We start from the raw sequence: 20,152 nt of genomic DNA on the forward strand, positions 1-20,152 counted from the left end.
CTGGCCTTCAGGCATACACACAGACAGAATATTGTATACATTAAAAAAAAAAAAAAAAAAAAAAAAAAAGAACGGATTTCAAGCTGCGTCTCTGTGGGGGCGGGGCCAGAAATCATGTTTGAAATAAACAGAGTTGCTCTCTTCTATCTTGGACTTTTGCAAATCAGTGTGTGGCAGCGGCTTCACACCGTCACTAGGACAGCATCTGGGACAGACTTCCGGCATGTTTGTTTAATTCCTAGATCTGGAGCACAATAATTTACCTTTCCAATAGCTTCTGAATGATGCTGTTGCTTGTCTGGGGGCTGCATTTGGAGAACAACTAAAACAATTTAGTCTCCTCGGCTGTGCTGAAGGCAGTGGCGGTGGTACATTTGCTACCTGTCTATAAGGAAGGGCAAGAACAAGAGACTGTAGTGCAAGGTCACTGGCCCTCGGGCATCAGGCCAGCCTGCCGGACTCTCTAGGATCAGGTGGGAAGGTCTGAGTGTGTTGTCTGTTCCCAAGGTTCTCTGGGCGGTCTCTTGTGACACTTGAAGACACAGTTTGGTTTTAGGCTTCCCTTAGGAAAAAGAAGCAAAGGATTGGACGAATCTAGGACCTTCTCAGTAGGTTCCAGAACTGTTTTGGAGTAACTGTACACACTAAGGTAGGCAGAGTTCTCTGTGGCGTGGCTAGCTTTTGGAGGATCTCTTTCTGAAATGATGGTTGGTCATATTCACACGGTGAAAGGTCACCAAGCCCTGGCTGCTATTTCAGAAGTCTCAGGCACAGTGCCCCCTTTCTTCCATCTAGTAAGAATTTCAAGGTGAGACTGTGGGTCGGGATAGGGTCTCAAAGGAGCTCATCTTTCCTCCCTCTCTCCCTTTCTTATTCCCATTCCTTTTCTCTTTCTTCAACTGCAGTTCCCAATTTCGCCACTTGAGGTCTCAATAGGACAGTGATTTTCTTAGACCTCCCATGCTTAGGCTAGATTTTGGAACAAGTCTAACAAGACAAAACAAAATACTCCTACCCCTTCCTACCCCTGGGAAAAGAAGTATTGGGCAAAGAGCTGGCATCTATCTACTCAGCATCCTTAATGCAATGACTGGCCTTGTGTGGCTTCCTGAAGGCGCCATTTTCTTTTCCTGACAGTGTTATAGCTCTCCTAAGTGGAAGACGAGTAATGGACATTAATGGGACCTGAGAAGAGGCTGACAGTTTATTTCTCCAATTTCTGGTTGCTGTGGTCTCCACATGACAGTTGTATTTGTCAGTCTTAAGCAAAATGCCTAGATGTATGTAGCTTTAAGAATTCCTCCACACTTCCCTGCCAGATGGATTACTTCCAAGCCCTTTCTTTTTTTTATTAAATTTATTTATTTATTAAAGATTTCTGCCTCCTCCCCGCCACCGCCTCCCATTTCCCTCCCCCTCCCCCGATCAAGTCCCCCTCCCTCATCAGCTCGAAGAGCAGTCAGGGTTCCCTGCCCTGTGGGAAGTCCAAGGACCACCCACCTCCATCCAGGTCTAGTAAGGTGAGCGTCCAAACTGCCTAGGCTCCCCCAAAGCCAGTACGTGCAGTAGGATCAAAAACCCATTGTCATTGTTCTTGAGTTCTCAGTAGTCCTCATTGTCCGCTATGTTCAGCAAGTCCGGTTTTATCCCATGCCAAGCCCTTTCTTGACCAAAATCGTGGAGCTCAAATCCCATCCTGGCAATGTTTCCCTAGGTCACAGTTTCTCTCTGCTCTATTTTACCAAGTGGCTTCTGAGCCTAAGACGTAAGCACCGTTCCTCAGTTGGCCCTCTCCTCCCAGTCAGCTTGGAATCGCTGCGGGATCCGTGGAAGGTTCCTATAGACTACTATTGGAAAAGTTGTGTTAAAAAGTAAAATAGGCCAAATTGTTAAATTCAGTGATGATTCTTTGTCCTCTAAAAAAAAGTTTACCGAAAGGTGACGTGCATTCGGCTTGGAAAAGCAACCTCTGTGGCGAAAGCATTGCGTATCTAGTCGACATTGGCATTTTCATAGCTGTGTGTACGTGGATGGATGTAGCTGAGAATTAAGGGGGACACTGAAACGGGTTCCTCTGTAGTTGTCCTTTTGACTTTTCAGTTATTCTTTATTGCAGAGTTCCTGGCCTCCTTACTTTAACAACACATCGGAAAAGAGAGTCTGTGACCTTCACCTATGGGGGTCCAAAGCTCAGTTAATGAGCAGCATTCTGGGAAATGGACACCAGCTCATTTGCCCATTTCCTGAATTGTTTCCAGATGTCAGCCATCAGACAGCTAGCCCTAAGTCATGCATGTCCACGTGAGTGTGTGGGGACCCGGCAAAGCAAACCCCACTCTAACTTCTCTCTTGCACTTTTTCCTCCTCCGGCCTTTTCTTCAGTGAACAACAGAAGCAACACTTGTTTTTGCAGGCTGTCCCTATTTGCACAGCCTAACTGACTTTCCCTGTAACTTGCTTGGAAAATGCACGTGGATCTCCAGCGACATAGCCATGGAAGAACCTGGGATCCCTTCTGGGGATGCAGACTCCTCTGCTTTTATTTTTAGAGTTGCCCTGGAGCTCTGTGTCTCACTCTGTCCAGGGAGAAAGGAGCTCTGACCCTGGACTGATAGGGTGCTTTGGTGGAAAGAGGAGGATGAGGTTTTAATCTGCCTCCACTCCATCTGGGACAAACACAGCTAAGGGGTGGGAGCAAAAGATCCACCCCTAATAACTTTGGGCTTTCTGCATGTCTAAATGGTGGGTTGGGTTCTCAGTACTGCACACTTTGAGTCTCAAACACTGGGCAAAAACTTGATCAGATGTCAAGAAAAAAATTTAAAATTGTTATCATTTCAGAATCTATAGCTCAATAACTTCAACACATGCAAGTGTGCAGATGTGTGGTATGTGTACACACAAGTGTGCAGGAGTGTGGTATGTGCACACACACAAGTGTGCAGATGTGTGGTATGTGCACACACGTAAGTGTGCTGGTGTGTGGTATGTGCACACACAAGTGTGCAGGAGTGTGGTATGTGCACACACACAAGTGTGCAGGGGTGTGGTATGTGCACACACACAAGTGTGCAGGAGTGTGGTATGTGCACACACACAAGTGTGCAGATGTGTGATATGTGCACACACACAAGTGTGCAGGAGTGTGGTATGTGCACACACACAAGTGTGCAGGAGTATGGTATGTGCATACACACAAGTGTGCAGGTGTGATATGTGCACACACACAAGTGTGCAGGAGTGTGGTATGTGCACACACACAAGTGTGCAGGTGTGTGATATGTGCACACACAAGTGTGCAGGAGTGTGGTATGTGCATACACACAAGTGTGCAGGTGTGATATGTGCACACACACAAGTGTGCAGGAGTGTGGTATGTGCACACACACAAGTGTGCAGGTGTGTGATATGTGCACACACAAGTGTGTAGGAGTGTGGTATGTGCACACACACAAGTGTGCAGGTGTGTGATATGTGCACACACATAAGTGTGCAGATGTGTAGTATGTGCACACACACAAGTGTGCAGGAGTGTGGTATGTGCACACACAAGTGTGCTGTTGTGTGGTATGTGCACACACACAAGTGTGCTGGTGTGTGATATGTGCACACACGCAAGTGTGCAGGAGTGTGGTATGTGCATACATGCCAGTGTGCAGGTGTGTGGTGGGGAACAAGTAAGGGTTGTATTTTATTTGGGGTATTGGGGATTGAACCTGGGACCTCATTCAAGCTAGGCAAGCTCTTTACCACAGGACTATATCCCCAGCCCCAGAGCTATACCTTATTTGTTTAATTAATTATTCTTGTTCTTTGAGACAGGGTTTCTCTGTGTATCCCTGGCTGTCCTGGAGATTGCTCTGTAGACCATGAACTCACAAAGATCCACCTGCCTCCACCTCCCGAGTATTGGAATTAAAGGCATGCACCACCACCACCACCTGGCCTTTTTAAAAATTTTTTTCATTTTAATTTTTATGTGCATTGTATCCCATGGAACTGGAGTTACAGACAGTTGTGAGCTACCATGTGGGTGCTGGGAATTGAACTCAGGACCTTTGGAAGAGCAGCCAGTGTTCTTAACCACTGTGCCATCTCTCCAGCCCCCAAAACTGTATTTGAAATGTTCCAGATATACTCCTGTTAGGCACAACCATCTCCCCTCATCAACTGTCTTCTTCTAGAGATTTCAATTTGCGCTGTACTAAATTCATTCAGAGTGCAGACATGGTTTGTGTAGGGTCAAAAGACCCCACGAGGAGTAGTGAGTGTTTGTGTATATGTGTATACAATGACTGCCTGAGTTAGTTCATACCTATCTTGTAAAGCCATTATCTTTTATCTTTTATAATGTTTTATCCTCCAATTGTGCATATTTGTACATCATATGCCTATGTACAGAAAGGAAATAAATAAACGAGAAGACTCCAACCTCTCTCCATAGCTCCTATTACCTGGTGCAATGAACTCCCATGAACAGAGTGGTAGTTCATTTAAGACTCCCGGCCCTGAAAACACCAGACAGGTCCAGTACTTGGTGATGGTCATGACCTGTCTAAAGAAGCCTTTGTAGTTCTCCGCCTTGGAGGGGTCTTTTCCAGTTAGGTATGGATAAGCACCTCTATTCTTCAAGCTTACAATCCCAGACTCAGTGCCCGAAAACAGTAACTCACTGCATTCCCTGGAACTCCCAGCTTGCTGGGAAGATAGCAGGCAGACGGTCCTGTGTTCTCTGGTTCTTACCCTGTGCCGGACTGTGTGTGTGTGGGTAAAGCCCAGGTATAGAATCAGGAACAAAGACCCAGGATCTATGCTTTAAAAACAGCTCATGCGGCCCGAGTGCAAAGCGCCGGAAGCGGGAATTGGAGAACAGCGGAGCGAACATGCGGGGCGGAAGGCAGAAGCACACGAAACATAGCTGTACCCACAAGGAGCCATGCTCACACTTACATGGTGTGGTCTTACACTACCTTAGTTTGCTTTAAGCATTCCCGTCATCTGAGAGTGTGGGAGGGAAAAACAGAGTAGTTAAAAGTAAAGTACGTTAAGAGCTCAGCGCCATCTTCTTGAAGACAAAAGGCAACATTCCTGTTCAGAATCCCATTCACGCGTATTATGGGGGAGAGGTTTGTACCTAGAGAAGGCTCTATCCTGAGAACCAGACGCGGGAGTCATTCGTTGGCCCTGATCCTTGCTAGCTGTTTGACCTTAGACAATTGTTTTATCTTTCTGTATTTTCATTTTCTTATTGGCAAAAGGTAGCACTTACCTTGTGAGGGGAGGATGCCCTTGAGTGACACCCATAAAACACTCAGGACAGTCCTAGTCCATACCCAGGATCCTCTAAGTATTCAAAACAATGATACCATTGCCAACTGCGTCTTTGGCTTCCTTAGGCAACACAGTTGAGACTTAAGGAATAAAAATACACAGAAAGCCAACTGACTCAGAGAATTTTAGGTATTCAGTAAGAAAACCCACTCAGGAGAGGACAGAGTAAGAATGGTGTGGGGTGAGAAATAGTTGTGTGTTGTTTGAGTTCGTTGAGGGCATTACTTCACATTCTTGATTACCCCTGAGCAATTCAGAGTGGGATCTGAGGAATGATAACTGAAAACCAATTGTATACACATAGATCAATTAACCTGAAAACCTGGTTCATACCCAGTAATTCGAGCTCTATCTACACCTTCAGGTTCTGTGCTCTGGACAGAGGAGATGCGGTTTCTGCATGTTCAGTTGCTTGAATCCCGTGCTTTTCAGAGAACTGCTGAAAGGTGCCTGCAGAGGCAATGAGCACCTCTTGCTGGTCCAGGCAGACAGGAGGGTAGCCTCTGTCTCCATGCTCTGGGAGCCACCTAACCGGCATTCACCTGACTTGGCAGGGTGTGCAGACCAAAGAGAAAGAAAGGGGCTCTGAGAGGGAGGTGTCGTCTTAGATTAAAGGAAACTTTCAAGCAAAATGCCCTTGAATGACCTTGATGAAGTGTGACTCTACTCACCACCCCTGGCAGCCATGGTGTGGATCTTTGACCTATGAGCGTGGCATGGCTGTGTAGAATTCAGAACAACCGTGGTCACCCTCATAAAAGACTGGGCTCAGTAACATTCCCTCACAGGAGGAAGGGAGGAGTCACCAGGATGCACTGTTTAGGGGAGGGAGAGAAGATCCATAGGTTGTAGCAATTGGTACATTGATGTGCTTCAGTCAAACTGGCTCGCTGAGCTAAACTTGGGGGGAAGCATTTCTTTAGTTTGTCATTCTCTGCCTAGCTGGGGTAAGCAGATAGACTCCCATAACTCACAGAACCAGTGCTAGTTTGGCAGTCCTGGTGTATGATTCGTCTTTCACTTTTTAAGTGATCCCCATTCCCCCACCTCCCAGTGGTGTGCTTGCATATTTGCCCTTCAAAACTAGGTCTTGTAAAACACCCAATGGAAATAGCGAGGATCCCCCAGTAATGAGCTGTCTGTTTCATGTGTTCCAAGGATATTCAGTTCCTCCCTCTTCAGTGTCTCTGGTTTTACAGACTCCCAACACCCAAACTTTGTATGCGGTCATCTTCTTGATTCTTTTCTCATTGTTATTTTACATATCACTGGTCCAAGGAAGTTTTCAGGATAGAAGATCTAGGCTGTTCTCCAAGTTTTTCGCAATGTAAGAAAGCATGGGATTCCTGTGCTGGCTCATTTTTTGGCATATGAGCAAAGAGACTTGACTTTTTAAAGTTGGACGCTAGAACCCGTCCTTCACATGAAATGAAAAGGAACTGTAAATTTTCAGCTGGTGTACTATAGAAGGAAAGGAAAATGGAGAACATATCAGAACAGGTGAACTGCAAGCTGTGTCTCAGGAAGCCAACTTGCGCCCTGAAACAGACACGGCTATCTTGTTCAACATTAATAAAACCGTACAGGGTCTGTGCCTACACTGTGATGCCTAAGAAGACCACTGCTTCGAGCAGGGTTTGAGTCTTGTTTTTTTTAATATTTATGTATTATGTATACAATATTCTGTCTGTGTGTATGTCTGCAGGCCAGAAGAGGACACCAGACCCCATTACAGATGGTTGTGAGCCACCATGTTGTTGCTGAGAATTGAACTCGGGACCTTTGGAAGAGCAGGCAATGCTCTTAGCCATTGAGCCATCTCTCCAGCCCCCTGTTTTGTTTTTTTTCTAGGCAATTGTGGACTCCCAAGTCCATGCTCTCTTTTCTGATACAGCCTCTCATGATGTTAGGCACAGCGTGCCTCTTGATGTGGGAGGGGCCTAGGGTGGCTGTGATCACAGCTTCATGGGTACAGCACAGAAGCTGGCTTTTAAAAGACATGGTCTTAGATCTTCCCAGTCACAGGCACTGTGTCAAGGACATGGATTACATTACTCAGGCTGCGGAACACAAAGAGACACCTTGATTTGCTTGACACCTTTCTGAAGGGATTCTATTTGTGCCATTAGAACGTGGCTCAGGCAGCAGACACACAGGAAGAAGAGACAGGGGTGACTCAAAGAAGCAGAGGGACTTTTCAACCTGAAAAAAAAACCCAGGTCTAATAATGAATTGATGTTTTCAGAAATAATGACTTTTAAACAGGATTATTGAGCAATTAGTCAAATTATAGTTAGGATGGGAAATAGGCGATTTCAAAGGGAATCATTAAGAGAAAGCTTATTGTGCTTTGCCATTTTCATCTTGCATCATTATCCTGCATTTTCTTCCACATCAAATGAAGGTCATTATTTTGGCCAGTGATAGAGAGGCAGGTAGGTTTTTGTTTGTGGAGGGTACAAAGAAGCTACATCTCTTGGAGTATTAGTGAGCTTCTTAGCTCCCAGGGCACACCTGGAGGTCTGTAACCATTGATGCAGGGAAGACAACCCTTGGCAGCATCATCAAATGCAGGATACATTTTAGTAAAGTGTTCGGTGGTAGTCACTTCTGAGTTCTGTTCTGGGGTGCAGTCCATTCCCAAGGCAAGTCAGAGGTCTCCCCAGGTATTAACTGTCAATCTGACAGAACCCAGAGACACATGGGAGATGGGCCTCTTGGGGGGCTGTCATACATTAGTTGGGGTGGCACTGTGTTCTTACTGGGATCCTGGACTGAATAAGTGAATAGGGGAACTGAGAAGAAGCATCCTTGCATGGATTGTTGCCATTTCCTGGTGGATACAATGTGAACAGCTCTTTTAAGCCCCTGCAAGTGTGACTTTCCCTCTATGGTGGAGCAGTTAGATGAAACAAACCCTTTACCCCTTAAGATACTTTTGTCAGGGTAATTTTACATGTTACCATTACAGCAACAGGAAGAGAAACCACAGCAGCAGGCATTGGCTGTTTCTATGGAGGAAATAATAGAACAGGTTTCACCACCGGAGGAGGGCTGATGCCTGGGTAGCCATGAGAGTCTTTCTGTGTCCTATGCTCATCTCATCACAGTGGTTGACTTTTTTATTTTTAAAGTTTTATTTTATTTTATGTGTATACCTATTTTGCCTGCATGCGTGTATATCCATCACATGCATGCCCCATGCTAAGGAGACATTAGATTCCCTAGAACTGGAGTTAAGGACAATTAGGAACTGCCATATGGGTGCTAGAAACTGAACTTGGATCCTTTGCAAGAGCAGCAAGTGCTCTAGACCTCTGGGGCTTTTCTCCAGGTCCATAAAAACCTTGTAAGGGGTGCACAGACTGATCCAGGAGGACTGCTGCTTGGTGGCGGTTGGGAGCAATAAAGAATCACTCTTAGCCCCCTGTAAAGGTAGTGTAGGAAAGATGAAGTATTCGTGGTGCAGAAGAGGAGGAGAAGTGGGGAGATGAGGAAAGAGGGATGATGTGGGAGTCCCCTCTGTGTGTTGTGATTACCATTAATGAATAAAGAAACTGCCGTGGCCTGTTGATAGGGCAGAACTTAAGTAGATAGGGAAAACTGAACTGAATGCTGGGAGGAAGAAGGGCAGAGTAAGAGAGATGCCATGGGGCCACCGCCAGAGTTAGACATGACGAAGTGAGTGGCAGTAAGCCACTGCCATGTGGAGATACACAGATTAATAGAGATGGGCTAGTTTACGATATGAATTAGCCAGAAATATGCTTAAGCTATTGGCCAAACAGCATTGCAAATAATACAGTTTCTGTGCGATTATTTTGTGGCTGGGTGGCCAAGACCAGTGAACAGCCCCCTCCCCCAACAGAGGGAGGATCAGTGTGGGAAGGGCAGAGCAATCTCTCTGCCTGTGCTGGATGATGGATGGGGCCCTCCCTGCCCTTCCTCATCTCCAATCTTGCTTTCTCTGACACCAGGAATGGTGAGGTTGTTTTCCTGTGATATAATGATAGCATTGGAAAGGAACATGAGGCTCTCATCAAGAAAGTGTAATTCTCCATGGTGAGTACCTTTTTGAATTATAATAGGACACGAAGTTAGTTGTTGCAGGAATTATTTTGAAGATACTTTCACTTTTATAGTAGCGCTAATAATAAGAGGCAGCTGGAAAGCGTATTAGGCTAGTGGTCACTGAGATTCATGAACTAGGCAGAGAAAGGTAACAATGACAGGTCTGCACACAGGAAGAGACGTGTGGGAAGGGAGATTCCTCAGAGTTCAGGAATAGCTGATGTCAGCACAAGCCCGCATAAAACACAATACGTATTGTAACGGCGTAAACGAATGCAGACAGATTGTAAAAATATATATATAGCTTTAATGGAGAAATAGACTTACAGAACCACCGTTCCCGCGGAGACCAGGAAAGCAGAAGTGAGTGAGGTGAGCAAGCTTGCCAGATTTATAGGTAAACATTAGCCCGAGGCGAACACACCCCCTAAGGGGCGGGACTTATCCCTACAACATATTAGACTTCAGAGAGGATGGGGCTGGAGCTCAGTGCTTAGATAGCAGATAGGAGGTCTTGGACTCCATCCCCACTATCACGTTAAGAAGAAAAAAAGACATCAATCACTGTCCCTGTTGGTCTCATCTACTTTCCCCAATTTCCTTTAAAGTTCTTTGCTGCACATTCACACGGAGAGGCACAAGAAAGTGTGCTCCTGAGACACAGGCTGACTCTGGCTAATTGACTCAGATCCAGCTTATGCTGAGTGTAGATGGAGAGACTCCGAGAAAGATTCCACCTTAGCTATGTGGTCAGCCTCAAAATAAACTTCTCTGTCCCTGTAGGCTTTGAAAACGATTCCTCAGACCATGGGCCTCTGAGAATTCTCACCGGAAAAGACATCTTTTATTTTTATCATTGGTAAGGTAAAACAATACACATTTCTTTCGCTCCAGCCAAGACAAAGGCAACAGTGAATAGAGTGTGTCTGTCTTTCCACCGTATGGAAAATGGGAGATGGTGGTTTTTGTTCATTTGTTCTTAGAAAAGGCGTAGTGAAAAGATAGCTCCTTGCAGAAAGACAAGGAATATTTATGTAGGTTAATAACTTAATACTTTATATAGGTTAAGCCCTGATTTCTTGGATAAGTTTTAAGAACAGTTCTACACCATGTTGATAGAATGGGTAACACTTCTATTTAGTAAGGTTGCGTAGATTCTCCAAAGCAGTACGGTAAGTACTGAAGGCTAGTGAGGAGTAAACATTCATTTATTCAAACATCACTTATTTAGAAGCAGAAAGATTATGAGATTAAGACTAGCCTGGGCTGCATGGCAAAATTCTGTATATTAAAAAGTCACTTACATAGCTGGGCATGGTGGTACATACCTTTGATTTCAGCACTTGGGAAGCAGAGACAGGTGGATTTCTGTGAGCTCAAGGCTAACCTGGTATATATAGTGAATTCTAGGCCAGTAAGGGCTACAAAGTGAGACACTGTCTCAAAAAATATCTCTTGCTTTGTTTCCAAATAATGCCTGTCAAATGATATGATACATGTTTCAAAGTGTGGCACCTGAAATCTTACATGGGCATTGTAGTCAGCCTTAGTTTAAATTTGGTATTTTTTTCTTTGTGTCTTAAGCCAAATTATTTAATGCCAGTAAGGTTCAGTTTCTTGCATTCAATTGGAGATAATGTTAGTACTTACTTCATGTGATTATTATGAGGATTAAATGACATAGAATGCAATGTAAAATACAGTCAGTTTTAGTGACTACAGAATTACTGAAGAATATTTAGGGATGGGGTGTATTTCACTTATTTAGCTGGCATGAGAACCTGGGTTTAATCCCCAATATCATAAATAAAAGTATGTAACTTAATGAAGAAGATAAATCCATTTAATCTACACTTCTCACCACAGAAAGAACTTATTTGACTGGCAATAAAGTGAAGTTACAGGAAACCAGGGGTGTACATTTAACCTCTGTGTGGTTTGAGCAGCTATGGGTAGACCAGATGTCCCTGTCTGTAGCCCTGCCATCCTACAAATGACAGTTGAGAAATCAGAGGGACAGTAAATGAACAACCAGTTTTGATGGTTAAGGATGACACATGATGATATCCAAGGGCTTTCATTCATAGAGGAGTAGGCTGCCAGAGCTGAAGTACTTTTTCAAACTTTAAACCAAACCAACTGTTTAAGAAACTGAGGTCAGAACCAGGGGTTCCTGATTACACATCTAGTGTTCATTGTGTACATTTCTTCAGAAAACAGAAATCTTCACTATCATGAAATGTTGGGAGAGATGTTTGTTTACCTTGCTATTGTTGAACTGTGGGATTATTCCAAACATATTTTCAGAACCCAAATATCAGAACTGGTATGATTTTCATTTGTCCTGAGGTACCAAACTGCTATCCTTTGAGACATGTTCTCAAAGTGAATAGTTCTTATCCAGCTCTGGCAGCTTTACACACTCCTCTCCCTCTTACTCAGCACTAAGTTCAGTCAAATTGTTCTTTCCCCATTCCTCCCCCTTATCTGTGATTGATCGATTGATCAATTGGTTGTTGAACTTGCTCTTCCATCCACCTGGAATTCCTGTTGTCAAACCAGCTTCTCAACATTGCAGACGAAGGAGGCTACATCAAATGTCTTCTCTGAATGAGACCCAGGGCAGTTACTTGGTTGCTGTCTAGCATGTGACCTCTCTTAAACTCTTTGCACAACACTTTTCATTCTCAGAAATGTCCTTGCCATTAAAACATTTTCATTGTCTGTCTCTCTCATTATACAACAAACTTCTATAGAACAAGATTTTTGCTTATTTGGTTCCCTACTTCTCATTTTCTAGAATCATGTCTTGCACATAGTAAGTGTTTAGTGTTCACTGAATTGACCCGAATGAATGAACTCATGTGTGAATGTGTGGGTTCCCCTCTGGGATCATACCTAGTCTGTGCTTACCTTCTTGCTGGTGCTGTTCATGTCTATATAGACTCTCAGACACTTTAGTAACACGTGAGGCATCAAGAGAGAAAATCTAAAAGTCCTTTAGTTTTTAGATAGAGCACACAGAAAAATATGTGGGTAAATTAGACAATGTTTAAGGGGTAGCTGTTCTCATTCTAGTTGGTGAGAATCAGTAAGCTGGTGTCTAAACGGTTAAGTGCCTAAATGCACATAACTAATAAAGTGAAGGGCCAGGCTTTGAACCTAGGGTATCTGGCTCCAGAGACTACACTCTTAACTGCTATATGAAATCATAGTGGGAACTGTAATAGTGAAAAATAAATACAAGGTAGGCCAAATGGCTAAAGGAAAATAAAAATGTCTGAATGTTTATTGAAAATGTAAGGATACAAATTAGGCTATAAGTATCTCCTATTTGCATCAAATTAAAAGGTATCTATCTCTACCTTCCCAAGGCTTCAGTGACCTGAAAACATCAATAGAGATGAACACACTTTGCAGCACTAGAATTCTAATACAGGAATTCCTTGGGCATGTTCTATCCAATTTATCATCAGAATTAAGCTGTCCTCTCTGCATGCAGGGCCAGGCAGGACTTGCTGAATGGATTATGTACATGTGACTTGACTGATAAAAGTCAGTGGAGTGGTGGAGGCTGTGAGCCGGCTTTTGTTTACCTACCCTGTGTTCAATGACAAGGGTTCGTTTATTTCCTGGCAGTTGGATTTGCTATCTTGGTCCTCCCTGCTCAGGTAGACCCCAGTAATGTCTAAAAGACCTAGACAAACAATTCCAAGACGTAAATGATGCCATGGAATATGGATGTCAGGAGCCAGAGGCTGGGAGTCGAAAGAGAGGGATGATTCAGAAGGAGTTGGAGGCTGGGATCTGTTAGAGTCAGGACAGGTTGCTAATTGAGTTATCCTTACTGTCTTGTTTGACCTTTTCACCATGAAACACTGAACAGAAAGATCCTAAGGCAAAATGGTGGCCCACAGGAGGGAAAGAGCTGTCTGAGCTGTTGTTTTGTATACAAGGGATAACAGAGAAGAAAATGCTTTAGGTCTCAATTCACTAGTTAAGCATATTTTACAGGGATGTTAGTCTATGTTGCCTTTGAACAGAATGACCACTGTTTGTGGAGAAGTCCATCTCCTTCAATCTGTTCACTCAATCTCTATAAACTAAGGTCTCAGAGTGTGTTCTTGTCACCAAAATTTGGCCTTTTACAGTTGTTCCTTTTCAATGGATGGTGCCCTGTGAAGGCCATTCACATTTCCTCATTGAACGATGGCCAATATAAGTAGCCTTAGATTTTTAAAACATACTTTTCATTGATTCTTTGCGGATTTCACATCATGCATCCAATCCCATTTATCTCTCCATTCCTTTGTATCTGTTATTTGCCCTTGCAACCTTCCCCCAAACCTCCCAAAAGATTAAAAGAAAAAAATCTCATCATGGAAGTTGTAGTGTGGCCGAGTGAGTCACACAGTACACCCTTTAGTTCATACATCTTTACTTGCAAGTGCATGTCTGATCACATTCTCTCCAAAATTTCTTTACACCTATTGGAATGGAGTGAATCAAAATTTCTAGCAACCGGGAGAATGAAGAACTGTACAGACCACACTTTCATGGAAAGAGTCTCTAACTAATTTCAGTTTCACATTATGCATGGATAATTCATTTTTCATTAAGAATAAAAGCACAGCTCAACGGTATACTACCTGGACTTAGATAACTTAGATAAGAGTGTAAACTTAAACTTTTCTTGCTATGAGTTACAGGAGAAAATTTTAAAAAATCAACTTTTTATTCTTCCCAGTGTTTTCGTAAAATAGATTTTCTATGTCATTTGTTGTTCAATCGAGTTGCTTTTGAGAATAAGGTGGGTGTTATTAATACTCATACCAGATCCCAGCTGTCCTAGGTGAACGAGGATAAATATTCAATCTATGCAAAGGAAAGCCACCTATTCTCCTCTATACTTTATGGGAAGCCAGAAATCCACAATTTCAAAGGTGCTAGGCCCATTAGCACTCTCCATGGTAGAAACAGGTCCTTTTTCTCTGCTCTCTTCCTTTAGAGTCAACAATTTTGCTTCCTTTTGGTGGTAGACCCTTAGTGACATCTCTTTGTGAGTCTCTGAGTGAGGCTGTGTCATCTGCCTTTGGAATGAGAACTAGGCATACTCGTTGGCACCAGGCTTGAGCTAAACCATGGTCTGAATCTTGAGTCTGAGAATGGGCCTCTGCAGCAATCATGCTTTTCCATGTCCTCTGTTTATCTAGTGACTTCTTTACTGCTCTGGGTTTTGAAGAATTGTCACACACAGCAGTTGGGAGACAGGAGAACCAACTGGTTGTGCCCTCCTAAGGAGTTCTGGATGTACCACCTGCGGGGAAGGACTATCAGAACATGGTTTCCTGGTTCTGTGCCCTGGGAACATTGATCCTTTGCTGGAAGGGCATTGGGTAGTTCTTGGTTTAAGATATGAGGGCACTTGCTAGGGTAGTGGTATTCCCCCTGCCCATTCTGTGAGCCTGGGCTTTTGACCCTCTTACTTGCTAATTCAGGGAGCAGAACCTAATTGAATATGGTGGCACTGTGACCCAGGGCCGGGCCTCTGTTTGTGTGCTGTGAGGTCAAAGAGCCCTCAAAGTTGGACAAAAGAGAGGGCTTGATTATCTCCAACCTTTTGATGGGAGTTCTGCAGGACTGATCCATGAGCCATCTATAGAAGGAGGAAACTGTAAGGGAAGAGTACTTAACTATGGAATTGTCAGGCCATCTGCATCCTCTAGGTCCCCAGATCTATGTTATTATGGTCATTGTGAGAGCTACATCCCAAGGAAGTTCTAGTCCTGAGAAGACTGTTCAAGACTTGTTACAATAGAGGACCTGCCCGTCTGAGGTTGAGAGATCTGATGAGTCCAGGACAGCTTCTCTAACATTTGCAAAAGCTACTGTATGGAAAGGGGGGGTCTCACTTCCTTTTGTTCAGTTTCCATTTGGGGGAATCAGCATAGTGAGATAATTCAAGTGTTTTCAAAATAGCTTTAAAAATAAGTTAAACCATTATAGTTATCATGCTCCACGTGTTTTTCTTTTTACTAGGCATGTTGTACACCACCAAAGTTCTAAAATCTTATTTTCTTCTCCTTATAGTGTTGGGGGGCACTAATATGTCAAGCTAAAAATTTTCCTAGTTCCCTTTGAAGACAGGTGTGTCCAGAGAGTTATAAATAAAAGACTGTTGAGTGGGGAGACCCAGAAAGACTCTTTAAAGGATGCTCACTTACCTGAGAGACAGGCTTATTTTTATGTTTCCCTTTTCTTTCTGTCTGGAATGCTAATGTTGTATTTGTTCACTGTTTTAAGATTAAGAAAGTGGTCTTGAGACTAACAGCTATATATACAGGCAAGAGAGGAAACTATCGAAGGCAGCAGAGGCATTTCTGATACTGTGGGGCCTTCTGCCAAATCTCTCATTAGATTTCACATTATATGAAAGAGTACCAATCTCTACTGTGTTATTTAGACTTTTGTGATATACATAGCTCATTCCATCTCAAAACACTCAAGTTATTTCACTTACCCACCAGAAATTCCAAATTACACATCTTTGCAGCTTCTAGTGGGTTAAATAGCTTGTCTAGGACCACTGAACAAAAGGGGACCAATCTAAGCTTTGATCCTTGGTCATTCGGACCCCAAGTTCAAGAGCAGCTAATATGTGACAGCCAATTCTCTATCAGTTCTTGCAGACACTCTTGTTGTCCAAACACGCTTTAGTTTATTGGTTCACTGTTGCTGAATGCCCGAAGTCATCTTGAGTGGGGAGAAGAAAAGGTATTTGTACCCTTCTGACCCCAGTCCCAGGTCTCTCTGTGCTTAATTTGCCTGTCTATCTTCCCCATGCCTTTCTCCCTCTCTCAGATCCATATATGTCTGCTGGAAGGGGACAAACTACATGCCACCCTAGTCACAAAGCTAGAATAATTCAAAGAAGACAAGAGACAAGTCATCTCTTGGGGGCCTGTGCTTTTCCAGCTCCTAAATCTTGTGTGAACAGTTCATTAGGGTCTCTTTATCTCTCCCCTCCACCTCTCCTTTCAGCTTAGTGGTCATGTCAGCAACCATGTAGGTAGATTTATAGTTTATACTTGTGTGCTCTTTGAAACGGAGCGAAAAATTGAAAAGCGTATGTCAAGCCCATTCATTTACAGACACACTCAAGACCAAATTAATTTTAAAGCATTTATGGGCTCTTTTATGTTTTGAGTTTTGCTTTATAAATTTGTAGTGATCTTTATGATAGAATGTCTATTTCAAGGCAAAGCCATTACACACTGGGAAATATAATTTTATACAAGACATTCTGGGATTAACTACATCATAGGGTGGGAAATGAATCTTAGAATTGAGAAAATCTCATTCTACTTATTACACTAAATGCAATCATTTGATGTCATCCGAAGTTCTCAGAGTCCTAAGTCAGCTGGAAAGACCTTAGCAGTTAGATATTTAGAAATGGAAGTGCTGAGGTGTAGCGCAGGTAATTGACATGAGGATGAGGGCTGTACTGGGCCCAGACCCTGGGCCCTCAAACACTTTATGCAGAAGATACCTGTAGTAAGGAGGCCACTCGTTTGGTTCCTGGCTGCCCGGCTAGCTTAGACCTAAAATAACCACTCAGAAACTACATTGTTTAAAACACTTCCTGGCCTATTAGCTCTAGCTTCTTATCAGCTAGCTCTTACATTTTAATTGAACCCATCTCCATTAATCTGTGTATCACCACGTGGCAGCGGCTTACCGGCAAAGTTTTGGCATGACTTTGGCGGCAGCTCCTTGGCATCTCTCTGACTTTGCCTTTCTTTCTCCCGGCATACAGCCTCGCTTTCTCTGCCTAGTTCTGTTTTTCCCTGCCATAGGCTCAAAGCAGTTCCTTATTCATTAACCAATAAAAGTAACACACAGACAGAAGGACCTCCCGCACCAGATACCTGTAGCAGTAAACACAATTTACAACGAACCATTTCTTCTTTCTCTGAAATAACTATCAAGCTTGGGCATTACTAGTAGCATTCTTCACACTGTGCTCAGGGCCTTACCTATGTCCCAAGTGCACACCGGTGCACACCGGTGCACACCCTGTGCATCTGTGTATCACATACTAGTGTGGACTATAATGCTATTGTTGGCCATGTCTAACATGACTTCCTCACGTTGACTGTGGTTTTCTGGGTTGAGGACTCAATTTCACTCTGGGTTTGTATTTGTCACATGGTATAACTCAAAGTCAGTCACATGGTAGATACTGGGATAATGAACAATTGGAATGAATCCAGGTATAGGTGTAAACCTATATTATTATCCTGCTTTAAAATATCACACTGACAGCCCTCTCTCTATCCATCTGTTCTGTTTGCCTTAACCCTTTGCTGAAGACAATAGTTACTTTGAAACACTGGTCCATCTGGGATTCCTCCAGGCTGATACGGTCTACTTGGTTTTGGGGTATCATAAGAGTTCTGGTAGGCAGATAGCATCTTCATGTATGTTAGAAAAAGCCACCCCTTCTTTGAAAAAGAATGACTTTGTCCTGGTTATAAGCCAGGAGAAACTTTAGAGGGACACTAGGCAGTAACTAGGGACCTTTTGTGTTGGTGTAATTGATAATTGCTACTGGTGGCCAGAGGACAAGGATGCTACTTAATGTCTTACAGTGCATAGGGAAACCTCTCGTGGAGGAATGAGCTGGATGAAAAACCTTGCATCACAAACCCAGAGTAAAGCTGGGGTAAATTTCATGGATTTGTAAATACCTGACAAAACATATTATAGTAAGTTGGCATGTCCCGCATCAGATACCCACTTATACCACAGCCAAGATAAGGTTTTTCTGTGTAGCCTTGGCTGTCCTGGAACTCCCTCTGTAGACCAGGCTGGCCTTGAACTCACAGAGATCTTCCTGCTTCTGACTCCTGAGTGCTGGGATTAAAGGTGTGCACCACTGCTGCCCGGTTCTGTTTTATATATATATTTTTAATGTATCAACATCATGACTCTGGATTTGTCAACAGCTATGCATTTCTCACCTTTGGGATAAACCCTTCCAACAGTTTCACTCTGGATCACAGCATGAGCGGGGGTCTACACAGCATGAGCGGGGGTCTACACAGCATGAGTGGGGGTCTACACAGCATGAGTGGGGGTCTACACAGCATGAGTGGGCATCTATACAGCATAAACGGGGGCCTAAACAGCATGAGTGGGGTTCTACACAGCATGAGCAGGGTCTACACAGCCTGAGTGGGGGTCTACACAGCCTGAGTGGGGGTCTACACAGCATGAGTGGGGGTCTACACAGCATGAGTGGGCGTCTACACAGCATGAGTGGGGGTCTACACAGCATGAGTGGGGGTCTACACAGCATGAGTGGGGGTCTACACAGCATGAGTGGGCGTCTACACAGCATGAGTGGGGGTCTACACAGCATGAGTGGGGGTCTACACAGCATGAGTGGGCGTCTACACAGCATGAGTGGGGGTCTACACAGCATGAGTGGGGGTCTACACAGCATGAGTGGGCGTCTACACAGCATGAGCGGGGGTCTACACAGCATGAGTGGGCATCTACACAGCATGAGCGGGGGTCTACACAGCATGAGTGGGGGTCTACACAGCATGAGTGGGGGTCTACACAGCATAAACGGGGGCCTAAACAGCATGAGTGGGGTTCTACACAGCATGAGCGGGGGTCTACACAGCATGAGTGGGCATCTACACAGCATGAGCGGGGGTCTACACAGCATGAGTGGGGGTCTACACAGCATGAGTGGGGGTCTACACAGCATAAACGGGGGCCTACACAGCATGAGTGGGGGTCTACAGAGCATGAGTGGGGGTCTATACAGCATGAGTGGGGGTCTATACAGCATGAGTGGGCGTCTACACAGCATGAGTGGGGTTCTACACAGCATGAGTGGGCGTCTACACAGCATGAGCAGGGGTCTACACAGCATGAGTGGGGTTCTACACAGCATGAACGGGGGCCTACACAGCATGAGCAGGGTCTACATCACATGACCGGGGGTCTACACAGCATGAGTGGGGTCTACACAGCATGAGCGGGGGCTTACAGAGTGAGACCAGGCTCAATCACTAGTCTCGCAGGAACCCCTGCCTTCTGCCTACAAGGATATAGTGATATAGCTCAACACACTATTACATTCAAAGGCCCCCTGCTGCCCTTTTCTTCTTCCAGGAGACATTCTATCCAAGTTCCAAGTTCTAAATCCTTAAGCTTTATGAAATAACCCTCTTTTCTCCCAGAGGTTGATGTTTCTTTTTTCAAAAATATTTCCTTTATATGTGCAGGTGTTTCACCTTCATGTATACTTGTGCACCACATATATGAGTTGCCCGTGGAGGCCAAAAGAGTGTGTTGGATGCTGGGACTGAATTCCAGATGGTTGTGAGCTGATATGTGGGTTCTGGGAATCTAACCCAGGTCCTCTGGAAGAGCATCTGGTGTTTCTTAACTACTGAGCCATCTTTACACTCCCAATTAAATTTCTCAATATAATCAGGCAGCTATCATCATCCTACAGTCTAGGCAGCTGAGTAGCTCTTAACAGCCTTGGTGAGTTTACTAGCCTTTGATTGCAAACTTAATCTGTGTTTGTGAAGTGTCCTAACTACATCTTCTCTTGTGCAGCTTCTTGCATTTAAATATGTTTCACTTGGACCCGGAAGAACTGGTGATTTTGCTCAGTATCTGTCATCCCCGGCTTTCCCAACTCTGTAAGTGCTGTCCTTGT

General features: G+C 44.1%; 1 protein-coding gene across 3 annotated transcripts in view; it reads right to left on the reverse strand.

Annotated features, from left to right (window-relative positions):
- Positions 1–20,152, reverse strand: part of Lhfpl3 (LHFPL tetraspan subfamily member 3) — a 399,694-nt gene that overhangs the window by 28,491 nt on the left and 351,051 nt on the right. The window contains exon 3 of one of the 3 annotated variants that reach the window (XM_041668641.1): positions 4,971–4,998. The exons of 1 other annotated variant lie outside the window; for it this stretch is intronic. In XM_041668641.1, the coding sequence (XP_041524575.1) occupies positions 4,982–4,998 (17 nt within the window). In that variant the 3' untranslated portion in view covers positions 4,971–4,981. Of the gene's footprint in view, positions 1–4,950; positions 4,999–20,152 lie in introns of all 3 variants that reach the window. One more of the 3 variants, XM_041668640.1, reaches the window with a different exon arrangement.

Source organism: Microtus oregoni, unplaced genomic scaffold, assembly GCF_018167655.1.
Source record: "Microtus oregoni isolate MIOR12 unplaced genomic scaffold, Mior012 000018F_ref0000195, whole genome shotgun sequence".
In the NCBI taxonomy this organism is placed as follows: Eukaryota; Metazoa; Chordata; class Mammalia; order Rodentia; family Cricetidae; genus Microtus; species Microtus oregoni.